General features: G+C 48.1%; 7 protein-coding genes across 8 annotated transcripts; 4 read left to right on the forward strand and 3 right to left on the reverse strand.

Moving 5' to 3' along the window:
- The first annotated feature begins 28 nt into the window (after positions 1–28).
- Positions 29–4,659, forward strand: BDCG_04651 (integral membrane channel protein). Its single transcript, XM_045420299.1, has 2 exons — positions 29–972; positions 1,041–4,659. The coding sequence occupies exons 1-2, from the start codon at positions 555–557 to the stop codon at positions 4,277–4,279; spliced, it is 3,657 nt and encodes a 1,218-aa protein (XP_045276433.1). The 5' UTR covers positions 29–554; the 3' UTR covers positions 4,280–4,659.
- BDCG_04652 (uncharacterized protein) lies at positions 4,406–5,554 on the reverse strand. The gene is made up of 2 exons (XM_045420300.1): positions 5,259–5,554; positions 4,406–5,168 (listed from the first exon to the last, which is right to left on the reverse strand). Exons 1-2 carry the CDS (start codon positions 5,312–5,314, stop codon positions 5,036–5,038), a joined length of 189 nt encoding a protein of 62 aa, XP_045276434.1. The 5' UTR covers positions 5,315–5,554; the 3' UTR covers positions 4,406–5,035.
- A 1,166-nt stretch (positions 5,555–6,720) lies between these two features.
- BDCG_04653 (vesicle-associated membrane protein 7) lies at positions 6,721–8,392 on the forward strand. Its single transcript, XM_045420301.1, has 2 exons — positions 6,721–7,033; positions 7,106–8,392. The coding sequence occupies exons 1-2, from the start codon at positions 6,996–6,998 to the stop codon at positions 7,812–7,814; spliced, it is 747 nt and encodes a 248-aa protein (XP_045276435.1). The 5' UTR covers positions 6,721–6,995; the 3' UTR covers positions 7,815–8,392.
- On the reverse strand, positions 7,894–9,975 carry BDCG_04654 (60S ribosomal protein). Its single transcript, XM_045420302.1, has 3 exons — positions 9,805–9,975; positions 9,565–9,677; positions 7,894–9,400 (listed from the first exon to the last, which is right to left on the reverse strand). Exons 1-3 carry the CDS (start codon positions 9,821–9,823, stop codon positions 9,128–9,130), a joined length of 405 nt encoding a protein of 134 aa, XP_045276436.1. The 5' UTR covers positions 9,824–9,975; the 3' UTR covers positions 7,894–9,127.
- A 152-nt stretch (positions 9,976–10,127) lies between these two features.
- Positions 10,128–16,600, forward strand: BDCG_04655 (the record flags this gene model as incomplete). 2 transcript variants are annotated; one of them, XM_045420304.1, is made up of 4 exons in its annotated part: positions 10,128–12,276; positions 12,370–12,786; positions 12,961–14,977; positions 15,120–16,600. In XM_045420304.1, the coding sequence occupies exons 1-4, from the start codon at positions 10,459–10,461 to the stop codon at positions 15,443–15,445; spliced, it is 4,578 nt and encodes a 1,525-aa protein (XP_045280967.1). In that variant the 5' UTR covers positions 10,128–10,458. The 2 variants fall into 2 exon arrangements, with proteins under 2 accessions (XP_045280967.1, XP_045280966.1); XM_045420303.1 differs by having other exon boundaries at positions 10,136–12,276; positions 12,370–14,977; positions 15,120–15,445.
- Positions 15,142–16,609, reverse strand: BDCG_04656 (uncharacterized protein). The gene is made up of 2 exons (XM_045420305.1): positions 16,437–16,609; positions 15,142–16,331 (listed from the first exon to the last, which is right to left on the reverse strand). Exon 2 carries the CDS (start codon positions 16,309–16,311, stop codon positions 16,072–16,074), a length of 240 nt encoding a protein of 79 aa, XP_045276437.1. The 5' UTR covers positions 16,312–16,331; positions 16,437–16,609; the 3' UTR covers positions 15,142–16,071.
- Positions 16,610–17,017: 408 nt separating this feature from the next.
- Positions 17,018–18,384, forward strand: BDCG_04657 (CCCH finger DNA binding protein; the record flags this gene model as incomplete). Its single annotated transcript, XM_045420306.1, has 4 exons — positions 17,018–17,077; positions 17,161–17,178; positions 17,325–17,863; positions 17,931–18,384. The coding sequence occupies 4 exons, from the start codon at positions 17,018–17,020 to the stop codon at positions 18,382–18,384; spliced, it is 1,071 nt and encodes a 356-aa protein (XP_045276438.1).
- Between the last annotated feature and the right edge of the window lie 1,112 nt (positions 18,385–19,496).

Below are 19,496 nucleotides of genomic sequence, written 5' to 3' on the forward strand. Positions count from 1 at the left end.
GCGTACGAAAGGTTCAACGGGTTTCTCCTTTGACAAAGAGTTGCTACAGATAGACAGATAGACAGGACAGATAGACGATACCTATGTCTCTTCAACCTCCTCAACAAGGGTCAGAGAAGATCTATCTAAACCGAGGCTCAGGTTACCTCCAGCCCTTGGTCTACAATAGCATAGCGCGCGTAGCGTTAAAGTTCCCCACGCCACTCAACCTCTAGGTTTTTTTTTTTTTTGTTCCCCTCCTAATAACCACCATCTTCCACCATTCTAAGTCAACGAAACACAGAGTTCAGATAATTCCCTATCAAAATGTCCTCCGCAAGGATCAGCCCGTCTATCCAAAGTATTCTTCCATAGAAACTAGAGGCGAAAACAAACTCACGTGACGCAATGACTAACCGCATCCGGCACCTGCTCTCTACAGCGTAGCTCTTTTCTCATATCGTCGAGTACTTTTTTGCTTCCTGCGAATATGTCCCTTCTCTCTGCAATTGACACTCTTGACACTCGTTGGGTGTCAAGCGGGAGATCAGTGTGATGTGTCTTGTTTGGCGTTGATGTCTTTCTGGCGGTATCTCTGCTCCGTATTCGTTGTGCTCTTTGCTTATTTACTTCCCGACCGAACACCTCTTTCTGGCAGCGGTCCAAACATGATATCCCCACTCTCAAATACTCCGATTCCCATATTTTCTTCTCCTTTTAATACCCCATTGTCATCTTCCCCCCGCCCTCTGAGTCCCAGGCGGCTTAGGCAACACGATCCCGAGCAGGATCTTGAACAGCTAAACACGTTTACCCGCAATGGCGATGATATAGAAGAAGCAATAGAAGATGAAGCGGAGGAGGCAGAGGAAGATGAGGAAGAAGAAGCAGAAGAACAAGGAGACTTCGCCTATGATAATGGTTATGATGATGACGAGGACGGTCCAACGGAGGCATCTCCTCTTCTTCCTATCTTCTCAGCATCCATTCTAGGTAGGGTTATGAATGCCATGACCAGCTGGGCTATTCATTCTGTTTCATAGATATCTAATAAAAGTTAGACTCCCTTCCGACATATCCTTTAACGCATGCAATTCGTTTGTTGATAACTACTCGTTGCGAAACTACTCTGTCCTGGGATCAACTCAGATCACCCCAGGTCTCCCAGTTCCTGCTCAAGCCAATTCAACTGCAGATTCGCGGCTCTCATTTCTCCAGAGCCACTCTCTATGCGTTGATGGCCAATTGCCTTCAATTCAAAAAGGAAGTGGATTTCCATCCGGAAAATAGTGGTGCCAGCAATACCAGAGCCATGGTATGCGAATTGCTTGCCATCAAGCTGTTAAAGGAATACACTACTAGAGAGTTGATTGATGCTCTTTCATACGACTTCTATCCACTGCAGGGACAGCCTCCTCCCTTGTCTAGCAGCACCCTCAGGCCATCCAGTTGGGATACAAACCAACGTTCGAAACTGGTGTCTCCAGGGGCAGTCCGAATTTCTTGCCTCGAAATTGCCGTCCGCGCACAGGCAAAACGTTTCCTCGCGCATCCGCTTGTAGTCCAACAACTCGAAGCTATTTGGGCAGGTAACATTGTTTTCCACTTTGCTGCAGATAGTTTACATCGCCAACCAGTCACAACAAGCACAGAATCACCTCCTCAGGGGTATGGGTCGTTCTCCCAAACTAATAACAGCTATAGCCCCGGGAAACGCAGTCATGATGTGAGGCCCAACCAGAGCGTTGGGATCGGAACTCGTCGTTCCGTAACTCTCTATAACCCCCGAGATGCTTCTCTTTTTAAACTCTCCCGACTTAGAGTTCCTCGTTATCGACAGGTGCTCTCCACAATGTCCTTCGCAATTTTACTTGGGCTTTTTCTTGCAGTTATTCAAAGGCGGTCTCCCAAAATTACTACCCTTGAACTTGTGTTCTGGTTTTGGAGTGCAGGGTTTATGCTCGATGAACTTGTAGGGTTCAACGAGCAAGGATTTAGCCTCTATTTGATGAGCTTCTGGAACACTTTCGATGTGGGCATATTGCTCTTACTGTTTTGCTATTATTGCTTGAGAATATACGGCGTTGTCGCGCCTGACCCTCTCAGGCGAATCATTGCAAATAATGCGTACGATATTTTAGCCGCCAATGCCGTTCTGCTCCTCCCACGCCTCTTCTCCGTACTCGACCACTACCGCTATTTCTCTCAGCTTCTAATCGCCTTCCGCATGATGGCTGCTGACCTCGTTGCTGTTTTCACGCTTATAGTCATTGCGTGTAGCGGTTTTTTTGTTGCTTTTACGTTCTCATTCGGCAATGGGGACTCGCCGGGGACCGTGATATACGCGCTTTTTCAAATGTTGATGGGCTTTACACCTGCGGCTTGGCAACTCTGGGATAAATACAACCCAATCGGGAAAGCAATACTTACCCTTTTCCTATTTATATGCCATTTTCTTGTCGTTACAATACTCATCACAGTGCTAACCAACTCGTTTATGGCAATTGTTCAAAATGCCAACGAAGAGCACCAATTTGTGTTTGCAGTCAACACTCTTTCGATGGTTAAGTCAGATGCTCTTTTCTCTTACGTCGCGCCTGCCAATGTCCTTGCGTGGATTATAGCACCACTTCGATTCACAATGCCGTTTCCAAAATTCATTCAATTGAACCGAACGGTAATTAAAATTACTCATATGCCGATCCTATTTACAATCTACCTCTATGAAAAGACAATTTTAAGATCAAGCGTGTTTGAACTGACTGTTCCTGTCGACAATTATCCTGCGAGGTCGAGAAAATATAATAATCGTCACAGCCACTTCGATGCGTTTACGCGACGGGGCTCGGTCCGCGTACGGGAACCATCGATTGCCACACAGCAGAAGGACCGTGCTCTTGAGGAGGTATTTCGGCGTCCTTTCAACCACCAAAACGCAAGCTATCGTGGAACGCCGATGCAAAATATCCACCACCAAAATCAGCGACAACAACAATCTAGCAATCTTGTTGACTCCTGGATGCAGAATATCGAGCCTGGAACCGGGATCGCTTCACCTGAAGAGCAGGATATGAGTACGGTAGAACGGTTGGAGAAACAGCGTCTCTGGAGGCACAATGCACGGAGGTATCGTGATCATGTACATGGGATAGTGCGGAACCTTACGAATACTACTCAGTCGATCGCTTCAGATCCAGAGGATTTGAGAAATAGCGCCGTCCGCCACCGCAGATTCCCGTATAATATATCGATCCACCCTCAAAGCCGGCACCTTCCACAGCAAACAGACATGGAGGGTGATGATGAGCTTACAAGCAGTGACAATGAGCAAGGGACTTCTGATGGCCCTGGACGCCCGTCAATGCAAAATAGTAACGGGAACGTCCAGGGAGGCAACCAATCGTCCTCAAAATCCAGTACCTGGGGTATGGTCAGCCCCCGAAAGAAATCCTCCAGGCCATCCACAGCCAAACTACTATCGCGTAGGAATAGCCCTTCCCGCCGCCTGAAAACTCCGCAGCGGCATCATTTCCGAAATGCATCTGGGGCGACAATTCTCTACAAGCCCACGCATCCCCAACCGGACGATAAGCAGGGAGCGGAAGGCGACAGTGGAGAAAATGGAAATATCACCGCAAACTCCCCTACCAAAGATCCTTACGGAAGAACCAGTGCCCCAAATATTGAAAATAACCAACATCATCGTAAACGCTCACCCAAAACCCAACAACCCGCCGTACCCTGCCCCATCATCCCTCCAAGCAAGACAAAATTCATGTCCCTCCCCGACGATACGGGTCTTGGATGGGCCGCCAGCACAGCAGCCCGACACGACACCAGCCTTCTTCCCCCTCAACACCATGACCAAAAGCCTTCCTCGACTCTAACCATGGACCTCGGGTCCGATCTTGGCGACAACAACGCCGTCGGCGGCGGCTTCGTCGGGGCGATCCCATCCAGCTTCGCGACGCAGATGGCATATGCGACTAGCGGGTTACGACGGCCCGCACCGCCGCTGACGAGTAGTGAGACCCAGGATATGTTGAGCAAATTGGTGTTGGCGCGGATGAGGACACTCGAGGAGGGATTTCGAGAAGTCATTTGGGAAGTCAAGGAATTGAGACGGGCGGGTGAACGCGAGCGTGAACGTGAATGGGACAGGAGAAAGACGAACGAAGGGAATTTTTTGAAGAAGGGGGGGAAGGCGCGGCAGGAGCGGAAGAAGAGCAGGGCAAATACGGAGATTGAGTCCGATTCTGGTAATGAAGACGGCCGTAATAGTCTTACCCGGGAACGATGAAACCTGGAGAAGGAGGAGGAGGAAGGTAGTCGAGCGGGATTATTCAGGGGCTGCGGTGGTTCGTTTGTAATTAGTTAATTGGGCGGTTCGCGGCATCGTGTATGGTCTAGTGTTGCCTAGTTTGTTGCGGGTATTGTTTTGTATTGGTTATATATTTTAATGAGGGTTTAGACATGACATGTTAATAACTAAGGAATCGGGATTTCATTTTTATAGATCTAAGAGACTTGACAATGCGGGTGGTTTGGTATATTTCACCACATTTGCCATTCTAACCGTTTTTATTACACACATCCCGTTGCATCACATCGCGTAGCGTAGCATAGCATAGTATAATATGGTGTATAATGTCTCAAGTCCATCCTGTCAAAAATCGGACATGAGATAGCGGCGGCCACTCTCGGTCTATCACACCCTCATATCCCGTTCTCTTGCAATGTTCCCGTATATCACATCCAAACTCCAGTTGTACAAGTGCTCTATTAGGCAAAGTTGTCTTTTATACAAAATCATTGGAGGTATTAACGGGCAAACGATCCTCTGGAACCTCCCTCGTTCCATAAAGGCAATGCATGCCGTGTATATATATATATATAGTACAGATGATATCGTATCCTCACGACAGGTGTGAATCCCCCAACATCCATCCCCCACGTCTCGCGCTAGATATCATATCCCTCGCTCCCTCTCTTCTCCCTCTCTCCCTCCGTCTCCTTCACTCTCTCTTTTATTTAAACAACTCGCGTCCACATCCACTTACCCCGACCGCTGCTGCTCATCGTACCGCCTCTTCGCCTCCGCCAGCTTCTGCTGCCTCATGCGATAGAGGGACATGGTAAACAGGCCCGCGCCAACGGAGGCGACCATAGCGTATAAGAAGTGGCGACCACTACGGGATCGTGTTAGTGCATGGTCCAAGGTTGCCCCCCGGGGGGGGACGGGAAAGCGTGTTTGGAGCCAGTCTTTCCGCGAGACTTACGTGAACAGCTGTTGTGGGGGCCCACGGGGCGCTGGGGGAGGGCGTGCGGCGGACATTGAATGGCAGGTAAGGTTAGGTCTCTTTAGCCGTGGACAGACACGGTGTGGGGTATGGGGAATTGAACGCGGGGGGATTTGACGGGATGGTGCGGGTGGTGATGGCGGACGATCAATTGATGCTGGCGATGTACGGATCAGTTTAAATATTTAGGTCAGTGGCCATGAAGGTTTCTAGTTGATAGTTAGTCACAGTAGTTGATAGTTAGTTGATAGTTAGTTTAACTACCTTAACTGGTGAAACTATCAAGCCAGGCGTAGGCTTGATAATAATAAAATAGCTAATACCATGAGACATCTATGAGATTGACGTACAATGAATGCCTTTTTTCTTTTTCTTTTCTTTCTTTCCCCCTCAACAGATGTCATTGTTTTTCTAACTGATTATTCTCCCAACGAAGGCCCAACGAAGACAACAAGGCTATATTAAATAAATATAGCATCCTTGCCCGTCCAAGCAGCCATCAGAGCCCTTGAATAGGCAGTGCTGCGCTGGCTTCAATCTATTTCTTTCAGTCCTACACCATCTACTGCGATGAGGCCGGATTCGAGGCAAATCCCAAGCTCGCCATCAATTTCGCAGAGATGCAATTTATTCCCCACAAGTACATACCTGTGTAATGTATAAGTACATCCATGTACTTCAATGCTATGAGTATAGATAGTCTAGGTAGTGTCTGGGCAGCCCATTACTGAGCCTCCTTTGACACACATACATATCCTAGCCTGTTGGCCCTTTTTTTTTTTTTATTATCTTGAGGTGGAATGCGGGTTCCTCGATAATGGGGATTCTAAGTAATATCCAATTTCTATTGGCAGTTTTCTAAGCAAGTCCACTTGGCCGTGATTGAATGTAAGTGTGCTTTTTCACAAATCATCCTCAGTGTTCCTGGTGACATTGGTTTTGATGCTGCAATTGTATATATATATTAAAGATAGGTAGGTATATACGGACTATAACTGGAGAGACGTCTTTCAAATTGCTCCAGTTTAGACAGTTGACTGATGGGGAAAAATGCATTGAAAAAAGCCCTTGCACATCGCAGAGTCAAAGTGACACTCGAACTGAACTGTTCCCGTAAAATTTCTGTGTTTAAATATGTGAAATTATGGCCGTGGCAGGCCATAGATAAAAATCAATATGTATCCGCTGGACGAGGAGGGTGTTTTATTCGCAGGAATCAACCACGCAGCTTCACAGTTACCAACAATTGGATCGAGAGTTATTTACATTCGCAGCCTGGATTTTTGAAGGGCCAAAACATCTTTTCAACCACTTTCCACGACTGTAAGCTGTAGAGATAGTTGTTGAGACTGCGTTGGCTGCTGAAATACTCTATACTCTTATGCTAAGGTTAACTAGAGAGAGACGCGCCACCAGCGGCAGATGGCGCCAAGACGGCACTGGAATATTTAGATCCATTCCAGGTTATTTCCCAGGACCAGAAGAGTAGTAGAAGAGGTTTATTTATCACATCATACTCATCACCTGAACCATAATTAGTCACTGACTGACACTGAAACCATTTGCAAACAAAGACTACAGAAAGCTGTTAAATTACCTATTTAACTAGCTAGGAAGCATTTCACTGTAATCCATCTCATTTTTGCCTCTTCCAGTCTCCAACCTCCAAACCTCTCTCTCTCCATTACTGGCACAACCAAAGAAAAACGGACGAAGATGGCTTCTTCATCGAAAGCTCATAGCCCTTTCCTATAGTTAGTATCTCTCTCTATCACTCACTCTCTCCCGTGAAATTCAGAGGGAACCCTCTCTAAACAGTCTCCCAGTGCCTGCATTGCGCATAGAACTACAATTCTAGCCGAACACTCCTCCCCCGGCACGTCCTCCACTTCCGCCTCCTCCCTCGCCTCTATCATTCTCCCCAAAATCTCTCACGAAACCCCGCAAAAGCTCACCTACACACACGACCGCCTCTTCGTCCATTACATCGCCGACTCTCCCACCGCCGCGGCCGAAAATGGCGAACTCACCTCCTACGCCCCGCTCAGCTACCTCGTCGTAGCCACCGCAGAGCTCGGCCGACGCATCCCCTTCGCCTTCCTGCTCGAGATTCGCCGCAAATTCCTCACGGTCTACAACCCGGACAGCACCGATTTCAGCGCCATGCCCGCCTACGGCTGCGCCGCCTTCAACACAACCCTTCGCGAGCTGCTGCAGACCTACAACACGGCCCCACCAGCCGATTCGCTGGCCTCTGCGCGCAAGGAGATTGACAGCGTGCGCGGAATCATGACGGAGAACATCGAGCGGGTGCTGGAGCGTGGGGAGCGGATCGATCTGCTGGTTGACAAGACGGACCGGCTCGGGGGTAGCTCCCGGGATTTCCGCGTGCGGAGCCGTGGATTGAGGCGGCAGATGTGGTGGAAGAATGTGAAAGTGATGGCCCTGCTGGTCGTCGTCGTCGTGTTCTTGGTATATCTCTTCGTCGGGATGGGGTGTGGATTGCCTTCGTGGGGCAGGTGTTTTGGGCGGTAAAGAATCGTTTCTTTATTTCCAGGGAGTGTGCATAAATCGGGGGAAATTGATATCATGAGATCTTTCTTGTCTTTTTTTTTTTTTTTTTTTTTTTTTTTTTTTTTTGGAAGGATGGAGGCCTTTTTCTTAATTTCCCTTTTGTCTGGTTTTGATTTCTGGACTTTGCATTTTATTTCTTACGTCTTCAATCTTTCTGATTTCCAGTTTACAGAGCGGTGTGTTTTATTTATATCTCGTCGAGAGCGCAAGTTCTGCCCTGATTCGTCTTGTTTAGTCCTTTCCCCTCTGCATTAATACCACCGTGCTACCATGCTATCTATATATAGTATTTCTCATGCAGAATCAAAGATGTTCCATCATTTGTTTATTCGATCAACTGATGCGGGAAAATATATCTATACTCTCTTTCACCGGCTCGACCACTTTTGCAATGAAAATAAAAATGATATGAATTGTCTATTCAAAAAACAGCTCGATGCACAAGCATAATATAAACATAAAAAGTGATGTCCCTCGCCATCAAACTTGTTTCCATCATCGATATCAAGCATAGGGACAAGTCTGCAGGCGAGACTTACCCACAACCATCGCACACTTCACAATTTTATATTTATAGAATATAAAAAAGGCGAGTTTGATGTTTGGTGTTGTAAAGGTCGCTCCATGTGCGCCAGGCGTATACCTCGCTAAACCACCGAATAAAGATGTATATCTTATGGTTTGCGAGGAGATAATACTGGCAAAAAGTCTTGCATGTCTCGGTGTTGTCACGATGAAAAGGGATGGGCGTAGAGGGGAAAGGACGGGAAATGGGAAAAGGATATCGTTTCTCACGTCGTTAATTTCTTGAGACCCGTTGCTTTCGCAATGTCTGATCGTTGAAGCTCTGGAATGGTATCTCCTTTTGTTGATCGCGTAGCCCATCGAACGATGGGGTGAGAAAATGCTTGGGTGTAGTGAAAGGGAGAAAGGGAGTATGCTCAAAGAAGAGGTAGTGGTATGTGAAATCCACCAGCCAGGTCAAGCATGAAACTACAGACAATTAAAAGTCATATAGTATGTTTTCTCTTTTTTCATTTTTCGTTTAGTCCATAAATGTGGTCGCCGTCCAATCCACGAACTGGGGGGAAACCTATCCGACCAGTACGTTGCGTAAAATACCCGAGAGTCCCTCTACACACAATCCCTCAAAGGCATGCAAAGCAAAGTGGAAAAAGGTAGAGACAAGGTGAAAAAAAAAAAAAAAAAAAAAAAAAAAACCAAAAAAAAAAGAATAAACAAGTTTAAAAAAAATGTTACTTTTTTTTTTTAATTTAATTTCCCTTTGCCACCTTCACTTCCCGACCCTTACCCATTCGCTCGAGCATGCTCTCGCGGTCCTTGTCGATCTTCAGCTTCGTGATAACAACCTTGGATGGGTGGATGCCGATGGGGACGCTCTGGCCGTTGGACTTGTCGCGGGTGACTCGCTCGACGTGTACGACGTACTTGAGGCGGTAGACGCTGGTGATTTTGCCCTCGCGGCCCTTGTTAGAGCCCCGGACGATGGTGACTTCGTCGTCTTTGCGGATGGGTATCGAGCGGACCTGGATGTTTTTTAAACACAATCAGCCATGCCCTCTTTCTCCTTTTTCTTTGTTCCACTGTTTCCATCTGATTCTTCTTCGTTTTCTTCTCCAATGTGACACTTTATGCATGTGAAAATGGTGGTATTATTTTAGAGTCCTTTCAAGATTCTAGGGTCTCGTACATTGTGCTTCTCTCTCAGTTCCTTGCTCAACGGGGCGCTCATGATGACTCGCCGTTCGCCGGAAGAGGCGCTGAAGTGCGCCTTCCGCGACTTCCGCCGTGAAGAGGCGAGTTCTATCAATAAGAAAAAAATCGTCAGTGCCTCGTAGATATAACACATGAAAAATGTGCGTCCAACATGAGGTCAATTGACCGTAAACCGCCCCATAAATCGCGCGTTAACATAAATAGGCATACGTACCTCCGTTGACCTTTGCCATTTGTGCAGATCTGAAGGGGAAAATGAGATCTGGCTCCGAGAGGGGGTGGGAAGGAAATGGGGGTGTTCAATTGTTGTCGTCGTCGTCGTCGTCGTCGTCAATATTTCCTTCACAATAATTAGCCGAAAGTGTGCAAAGAGACTGTGGGTCAGCTGACCTGGACTAGTGTCCACGGCCTACCTAGGTAGGTTCAACGGGTACACAAGCCCTATCCCACGTGACCCCCCACACATCCATATATGTATTAGCGCTATCTAGCTATCAACCAACCAGCTAGGGTTGACTGACTCAGCATTCTTTCCAGCCGCGTCTGGCGGGTACACCCGTGACAAATGAACGGCGGCAGTGAAAACGTCAACAATAGAGACGACGAAGTGAAAAGAAGCTCAGGAACGGGCTTTAACCTGTATTTTGTTCCTCATTCTTAGTGTTGTTCATTGCGGACTGCGCCCTTTTCACTTTACCGGGTGAACACTACCTCTCCGCCATACAATCGCCGCCTATGCTACAACCCCCTCGCACTCCACCGCTTCAACCGCCGCTCCCTTCTTCCCTATGCCATACTCCGCGCAAGTGCGAGCTATAACGTGGGGGGTGGGATTCTGTAATAGAAAATCCACTTGTATGCTTTAGATATGTCGTACCCAGGATTCGGTTACTCTCCTTACCAGTATCTCTCTGGTGGGCAGAATGCTCAACCCTCATACAACTCCTTGCCTCAGATCCAAGTCACTTCAGCTTCAGAAACTCCAAATACCCAGCAAACGGCAAACCGAAGCTACGGACAGCAGAGTTATGAGTGGCAGGGCCAGAACAATACAGATATATCGGGTCAAACTCCCCAGCAGCAGCCGGAGCGGGAGAGCTGGCAGTCCTCAACCAACCCATCATCCCAAAGTTACCGCTATCAGCATCAACAACAATCGAGCTATAGTACGTCCAACGCTGCGCCATCAATATCATCATCACTGTCGTCGCAGCAAGCCCAGCAGTCCCAGCAGACACATAATCCACTCATTTCACCAACTCTAAAAAATATCCAGTATGGTTCTCCCACAGTGGAATCTATGGCTATGCACAACTCCGCGACGGATCCGCGCTCGACCACTTCCATCTCTACAAACATGAGCTACCAGATAGATCCTCCAGCGCAAAATAGATTACCGGCAAATGTTTCTCTGCCAATTGATCGTCCAACCTCTGCTCAACGCTCGAGAACCGTGGCTGCTTCAGCCATGACTGCCCTCTCTTCCAACGTTCCCGCACCCCGCGCTGCTTCACAGAGACTGTCAACCGGTCCGGCTGGCTCATCCTCAACATCTCATTCTTATGCTCCAAGCTATGGCACTCCGCTATCCAATTTAATAGCACCAAACCCCACAGCACAGCCCCCATCATCAGCCGATCCTGGACAGCCATATCGTCACCAAAATGCGAGGTCGCAATATAGTAGAGCGTCTACGGGATCAGCTCAGTCAAATATATCTAGAAACCAACAGTCCATATCCCAGCACCGCAACACGTATTCTTCTACCCTGTCTGCCGCGACACCATCCTCGTCATCAATGTACTCTGAACCTTCAGCTTCGCAACAACACCGCATGACAGGATACGACAATACCAACGCTCCTCATCAACCCCCTACTACATCACATGCCCAAAACACAGCTTCAAATCCCTCCTACATAAATTCTACCTCCGAGTATCAACCGGTAAACACAAGTCAATCGCAATCGTACCAGCCCGCAACGCCAGGGTTTATCGACCCCAGTCAAATCTACAACCCATACTACCAGGAGTATCAGAAAACTAGAGTTGCAGAGGCAGAAGCGGAAGCAGAACGGCTAAAACATCCAGAGGCAGAGAAACAAAAGGAAGTGGAGAAACAGAGAGAAGTCGAGAGGCAGAAAGATATAGAGAAACAAAACGAGCCAGAGAGACGGAAGCGGTCCGCGAGAGAGCTTGAGGAGATGAAGAAAGAGAACTTGAAACGAGCTGCTCAGGCTGAAATCTCACAAAAACTAGCTGCTGCGAGGGAGATTGCGGCCAGCGTCCGAGCAGCTAATTCACAAACTGCGGAGAAGCCTAAACCAGGTCGTAAACCCGGTCCAAAACCTAGGGTACAAGCTCCCAATCCCACAGATTCGGCACAGGGAAAGTCCGGAGGGACCCAAAAAAAGCAACAGCGCCGCGCACGGAAACCGCAGGTGGAAGCTCCCGCTCTTGCTGCGCCCGACGAATCATCGGGGATCACCCATCAAACACAATCTGTGCCCACTGCTCAACCTAACGAGGACCAGAGACAGGCGCTTTCAACGATGGTCCAAACCCCAGTTGAAGGGCAACCTGATGAAGATGAAGACCTAGAGGTGAAGTTGATGTTGGAGAAAATGAAAGAACTAAAATCAAAGTATCCGAATAAATTCGCGAAGTTACTAGGTGGACTGGAAGTGGTGAGTGAGCTCTGGTATTTTTTTTTTAATATATTTATTTTCTCATTCAGCTTTCATACTACAAATGTCAGCTAACATTTATACCATCAATAGTCGGCACCTGTCGCCGCCCCTCCTCAAGCTGTAGAAGAACGACGGACATCCGGAGTTCTAGTATCATCACCACCACCAACTTCGGCTTCTATGAATCCCACCGAAGAGACCAATTCAATGCATGATCGTGGCAAATTCCCCGCAGCTCGGCGAAAACGAAGGTCGAAGCCTGTAAATCTAGCGGGTCATGGAGCTCAATCTTCACCTACTCGACATGATAACGGGCATCCCCCGCAACCTCCACCCGCTGCAGCTTCACAACCCGAAACAAATGAGAAAGACCAACCTACACAAATGGGTGGGCGTATGGAAATTGAGAAGCTTATAGATTCCGATGAATCTCAGCCCTCACCATTGCCAGCCCCAGTTCAAGCTGCAGCGCCGCCCGCCCACCCTGTACCAGAACCTGCGGCTGAGGCTAAGCAATCTCAACCTGCATCATTGCCAGCCCAAGTTCAAGCTGCAGCGCCGCCCAACCAGCCTGTGCCAGAACCTGCGGCTGAGGCTAAGCAATCTCAACCTGCATCATTGCCAGCCCAAGTTCAAGCTGCAGCGCCGCCCAACCAGCCTGTGCCAGAACCTGCGACTGAGGCTAAGCAATCTCAACCTGCATCATTGCCAGCCCAAGTTCAAGCTGCAGCGCCCCCCAACCAGCCTGTGCCAGAACCTGCAACTGGGGCTAAGCAAACAAAAGAAGAAAACCTAAGAGCTGCTACAATCTGGCCGGAACCGAAGCGATTAGCTCTGGCCCAGGCAGCTTCAAGATACATAGATGATGTCATTAGCAATCGCAACAAGGGCAACAAATGTCCTCCAGAGATGGTATTATCGTTGATAGATCGGAATCCGAGCTACATTGAACTCTGCGGGATGTTAGAATCTCGAGGCTACCATTTGAATCGCGTTCATTTCGCAAAACATCTACTCAAAGCTATGCCGGAGTTAACAGCAGGTTCCAGCCCTGCTGCTGGCCCGAACACAGTGGCAAATGGGCCATCTTCCACCCCTAGAAAGGGGCAAATGCAGCCTCCTCCGAGTACAGCATCTATGTCGCCACCGATTCAATATACCGGAGTCCGCGCGGGAAATAATTCCACGCCCATTCCTCTAGGATCCACAGCAAGATCAGGTGGACCTCAGGTGGTTGGAAGCAAAACGGCGCAGCCGGCTCCATCATCAACACCCATGCCACCTCCAACAAACAGAGACCCTGGATATTTCGTACCGTATCAGCTTCCACCGTCAGTTCCTTCAGAAAATCGAGTTCCAGGGTTTATAGGATCTCCTCCTCGTCAAGTTGGATTTTCGAACGGCACCCAAGCGTCTAGATCAGCAGGGCCGCATTCACTCCCTGAAAGGCTAGCACCGATTCGACACACTATAGGTGGCCTAGTTCCAAGTCCAATCGGAGGCAAGCTGAAACCTAAATTCCGTGTTCCTGCGCCACCTGCCCATATACCCGCACCTGGTTCCAAAGAGGCATTGGCTAAAAAACGCACGTTCGCGGAGATTGTGGATTTTACCCAGCTTCCAAGTGATGATGACGATGATGATTCACCACCTTCAAAAGCACCGCGCTTACAGGACGTACCACCCCAGAGCGATACAAATACGGATGTGGATGTTGAAGTGCCAGCACCTGCGCCAGAAACTCCTGAGGCACATAGCGCCCCAGCAAACACGCTCGATTTATCGCAATTCAGAATGCCAGATGCTGATTCTTCAACAAGCAATGAAACGCTACGGGGGCGTAGCGATATCGTAAAGCCGCTAAATAAGACAGAGGCCGTGAAAACGCGCTACTATGATCCGAAGACTATTGCGAGAGATCTTTTGATTGCAACCGGCCGCCACCCGACAGAGCGTGCATTGAACCAGCATCTTTCAAGACTACGTGATAATTTTCCTGCGGTTGATAACTCATCTGATCTACGAACGTTCCGCTGGGACATTGTCGATCCTGGAGGACCGCCACCACCTGAAGTCCCGCTAGTTACTGCAGTCTCCAAACCTCCCTTAATCACAGTCCGCGAATACACAAGGCCTGGAGTGGCTGACCGCTTACCTAATCCTCATTCACGTGACTCAGCGAAAGGCACTACTGGTTCTCAGCCTCCTCAGACACCTTCACAACTACACATCTCTGAAACGATCAACAAGAGTGATGACTCGTCACCTCACCTTCGGCAAGAGAGTAATAATAATATCAATACTGAAAGCTCCGTGATGAGTTCAACGCCACAAATGCCCGGGACTCGTCGACGCGGACGGCCACTAGGCGCGAAGAGCAAGCCTAGATTCGCAGACCGAGTCGAGATCGCGATCCCGATCAGTTCATCGCCAAACACTCCCCGAACTCCATTCCACATGTATAAATGTGAATGGAAAGGCTGCGATGCACAACTTCACAATTTGCAAACCCTCCGAAAACACGCCACTCGCCTCCACGTCCCTAGAGACACGAAGATGGAAGCGCCTTGCTTATGGGCTGGTTGCCGTGACGGCAGGAATAAGTTTACGCGTGATAGCCTAGCCGATCATCTGGAGAATAAACATTTAAGCGCCCTTGCATGGACGCTCGGGGAAGGCCCCGGGTCTGTAAGATCTGGTGAGATAGGAAAGCTATTTAGCGACCCAATTGTTCTTTCTTAAATTAGAAGAAGAAGAAGAAGGGGAAAACAGAAATACCCAAGTAAATAAAAAGGACAGGAAATTCTCATTTTTCTCTCTCTCTCTTTTCCCACTTCTAGGACATCGAGATTACAACATCGACGACTGCTTAAATGATAGCAACGGGCGCGCCGTCATCGCCAGGGCGAGTGCGAAGGGCATACGGCCTACCCTGATCCTCCCCGCAGCATACAGGTCAATCCGATCCTTTAATAAAATGTACGGAAACGAGAGTGACAAGGCGAAAGCGTTGGAGGTGCTACGGGCACTAGAGATGAAACAAGTGAGGGTAGGAACGGGGCTGGGCCGCGGCGGGTGTACATTTATGAATGAGAAGAGGCAGGAGACAGTCGTGGCGTTCGAGAGCATTTTTGAGATTGTGGCTGAGGATGATGACGGTCTTTAGAATACATGGATCTAAGTTAAGGGCATCTCTTGCGGGATTTTTACTATTCCTGCTTTGTTCTCTCAAGTCCTGTTCGGCATATCTAATGCTTGCCAACAGATGTTATATTTCCAGCGACAGGTCCAGGAAAGGCTCTTTTTTTCATTTTTTTTAATTTTTTTTTTATAGGGGATGGGAAACAGGTCGTCTTTTGTTTCTTTGTACCTAATGTGAGCTCTGAGCAGGGACGTTTGGGAAACTAGGCCCATGGATGTACATTCGAACATGCAAGACATGCGCAAGATTCCCCTTAACAATGCCAATGGATTTCAAACCGAATCAGATCTCTTAGGTTTCGCGAGAGAACGCTCGGTAATACCTGGGAAATCGGGTTTTGCGCCCTTGTTCATGTACAGATGATATCCGCGACAATGGATGCTAGGCTAATCCATTTCGTACATGTGCTGCATAGATTGCGTAAGGCCGCACTACCATCCTTGCCAGGCTGCGTGCCCATCCATTAGAGAAGGAAAAATCAAGTCCCGCCATACGATCCCATGAGTTCGTAAATAATCAACCCCAGTCAACATCTGCCCACTCCACCTCCGGGCACGCAGTTTACCCCCAAATTTCCCGTCCATCCTCTCCTACCCCGATGACCCTCCACCCGGCGCATCTTGTTTAATTGATGTAGGGGGAACGGCATGCTTGGGCGAACTTGCTGACGCGCGAGATTGTACGGACTGGCTGTGGGAGGACGAGATGGAGGAGGATGCGGCGGAGAGGTCTTTGGAGTTGACTTCGAGGTAGTGGTAGAGGACGATAAGGAGCATAGCGCAAGAGCCAAGGAAGATGGCGAGCTGGTAGAGTTGTTCGTCTGAGATCATCTTTGAGGCTTTGCTTTGTCCTTTGCAGTTGGGGTGCGTTAGCCTTTGGCCAGATAGATGGATATATTGATATGGGGACGAGGAATGCATTGCCAATGGATGTATTCGTAAGGCTGAATACATACCTGATATTCGAGCAGTTCTTGTACCACGTAACTTCAGAGCTATGATTCCACAGCTGGCAGCAGCGTCAATCCGTCGGGTGCACTCTCAGTTTTGCCCGTAATATATCTATTGTCTCCTTGTACAGTACATTGGATGCAAGTTGACACCTCACCTAGAGGTTGACCGCCTATAGCCACATCCCTGTCCTATTGTAACATTTGCCAAGCCTGCGTTTTTGCCCCCCCAACCAGGGAGAAGTCTTCTTTCCAGCACCCTCTTTCTTTGCTCCACAGCCCAGAAAAACAGCACACGAACAACGAACGGATATCAGTCACAGCTATCCAACTACACCCGCCTTCTTTCCTGTATACCATACTCCCGCCATCTATCCCTAGGGCTGGTCGTGGCTACGTTTCATATCTAGCCTATACCACATTATAGTGACACTTACCGTCTTGCTCTAGGGTCCCTTGTCAAGCGGAGACCCTCCTTTCCTCTCTTCAACGCCTGGCGCCATATCGTATATCACAACTCGGTACCTACGAATTTTGAAGTGAAAAGACCCCCAATAAAACCACATCAACCACTTACAAACGCCAAAATGCCGCCCAAGAAAGGAGGTGATCAGCCGAAGAAGACGAGGGCTACCGTGGAAGATAAGGTCAGTTGTCGATTATCAGTTGCTCTTGTTGATCTCTCTCGTCAAGTTTACAGAGCAATATTGCTAACCTATCGATCCTTTAGACCTTTGGCATGAAAAATGTACGTTTCAGTTCCCGTTAGATAATTACCCCACACATTCACGGAATAAAAATTGGGATGGGAATCTAGGACGCCGCCCGAGATTTTCACACGGCAGAAGCAACCGAATCTACCGCGGTTTATGACTAACTTTTGAATCAATACAGAAAAAAGGAGGTAGCGCAAAGAAACAAATAGCTCAGCTTCAAGCGCAAGCCCAATCAAACAAGAATGCGGACGAAAAAAGGAAAGAAGCCCAACGGCAGCAGCGCGAGAAGGATAAGGCAGCCGCAGAGCAAGCTAAGCGCGAAGCTGCAGAACTCTTCAAGCCTGTGCAAGTCCAGAAGGTCCCATTTGGCGTCGACCCCAAAACTGTCCTCTGCGTCTTCTTCAAGAAGGGCAGTTGTGAGAAGGGCAAACGATGCAAGTTCAGCCATGACCCAGCTGTGGAGCGAAAGGCACAGAAGAAAGATCTGTATTCCGATAGTAGAGATGCGGAAGAGGACAAGAAGCAGGATTTGATGGATAATTGGGACGAAGAGAAGCTGCGCAAGGTCGTGTTGAGCAAACATGGTAACCCCAAGACGACGACGGAGAAGGTCTGCAAGTACTTTATCGAGGCTGTCGAGAATCAGAAATATGGTTGGTTTTGGATTTGTCCTAATGGCGGTGATAAGTGCATGTACAAACACAGTCTGCCACCTGGGTATGTTTAAACTCACTTTTTTCAGTCAGAATGTTGGTTGTTCCCTGATCTCTAACTCGCGCAACAGATTCGTGCTTAAAACCAAAGAGCAAAGAGCCGCTGAAAAGGCTCTCATGGACAAGTCCCCCCTGAATACTCTCACTCTGGAAGATTTCCTGGAGTCCGAACGCCATAAGCTCACAGGCAACCTCACACCGGTCACCCCAGAAACATTCGCGAAGTGGAAGAAAGAACGTCTCGACAAGAAGGCTGCAGAGGAAGAGGCCCGCAAAGCTAAGGATGCCAGTGGTCGTGCCATGTTTGAAAGCGGTGACTGGCAGGCCTCCGAAAGTGAAGATGATGATGACGATGGAGATGACGACGGAGATGAATGGAATATGGAATCGTTGCGCAGAGAGACCGAACGCCTACGAGATCAATCAGAGGAGGAGCGAATTGCAAAACTCCATGGATCTTCTTCGGCTCTTACGAACGGTGCCGATTCAGAAAACCAGCCAACTCCGGTTGATGGAGCTGGATAAACAAGGAATGAAAAGCATAGGCGCATTTCTTGACACCCTTTTCTACAGGGTAGATAGGGAATCCCGGTGACGACGTCTACGTTGTTCGAGATCAAAATCCACATCCAATCATTCTATATGATGTCGGTTCTTGCTAGTTATCTTTTGCTGCTGTTGTGTCCCTCCTGCCGTCCACTAAAATTCGCGGGCTGTAGACCAAGCCCAGCAACTCAGGTGCAATGATTTCCCTGCTCTTGCTAGCGCGAAGATCACAAGTGATTACTTGCCTTTGGTTTTGGTTTTCCATTTTGATGTTTTTCTTTTCCTTATATGTCATGATTCAGATCGTGAGATGTGAAATTAGCGTGGATACCGGTGCCATTATTTATATACACTTGCTTTGATTTTCTTTTTATTGATTCTCGTTCAATCATCCTTGCATTTCTCTTTATTTTGTTGATTCCTGTTCTCAAAAGAAAACCTATAAATTCCCCACCTTTGAGAACACGGGCAAATGCGAAGGGCAAGCCTAACAGTTCCTACTCTTCTTTGGAAAATTCTCGCTCCATCTCGGGCAAAATTAGACCATTCTTTTCCATACCATTTTTCTTCTTTCCGTTTTATTTGTTACCCCGTCCGTGTCTATCGCATCCACTCCCTTATTTCATTTTTCAAGATTTCCAGTAATTGCTTTTGAGATGTCTTTAAAACCTAACTACCGATTCCATTGATGGGGTTTTCAACATCGATCTGGACGAAAGATACCAATATCATTCCTCAGGTCAGTGTTCAGTGCCCAACCAATCACAAGCATGTCAAGGCTAGACTACCTGCGGGCGGGTGGAGGAGTACTGCTATCAATCACTTCAATTGTGTATTGTACTGCAGGTATGATGACAGAATATTTACGCGAAAAAAGGGAAAAAAGGGATCTTCTGATGAATATACAAACAAAGCTTGGTGTCACCCCCAGATACACAAAGGCCCAGTGTGTCTTGTCTTCAATTGGAATTTTGAATTTGAGAGAATGTTCATGACGTCTTTTCTTTGAGTGAGCTCTCGAAAGGCTCAATCGGCCAAAGCATGCCCTTGTTCTCCTAGGGCTAAGACCCCAGAGTTGGAGTTATATTCAG

The sequence above is a fragment of the Blastomyces dermatitidis genome (genome assembly GCF_000003525.1).
Source record: "Blastomyces dermatitidis ER-3 genomic scaffold supercont1.4, whole genome shotgun sequence".
Classification (NCBI taxonomy): domain Eukaryota; kingdom Fungi; phylum Ascomycota; class Eurotiomycetes; order Onygenales; family Ajellomycetaceae; genus Blastomyces; species Blastomyces dermatitidis.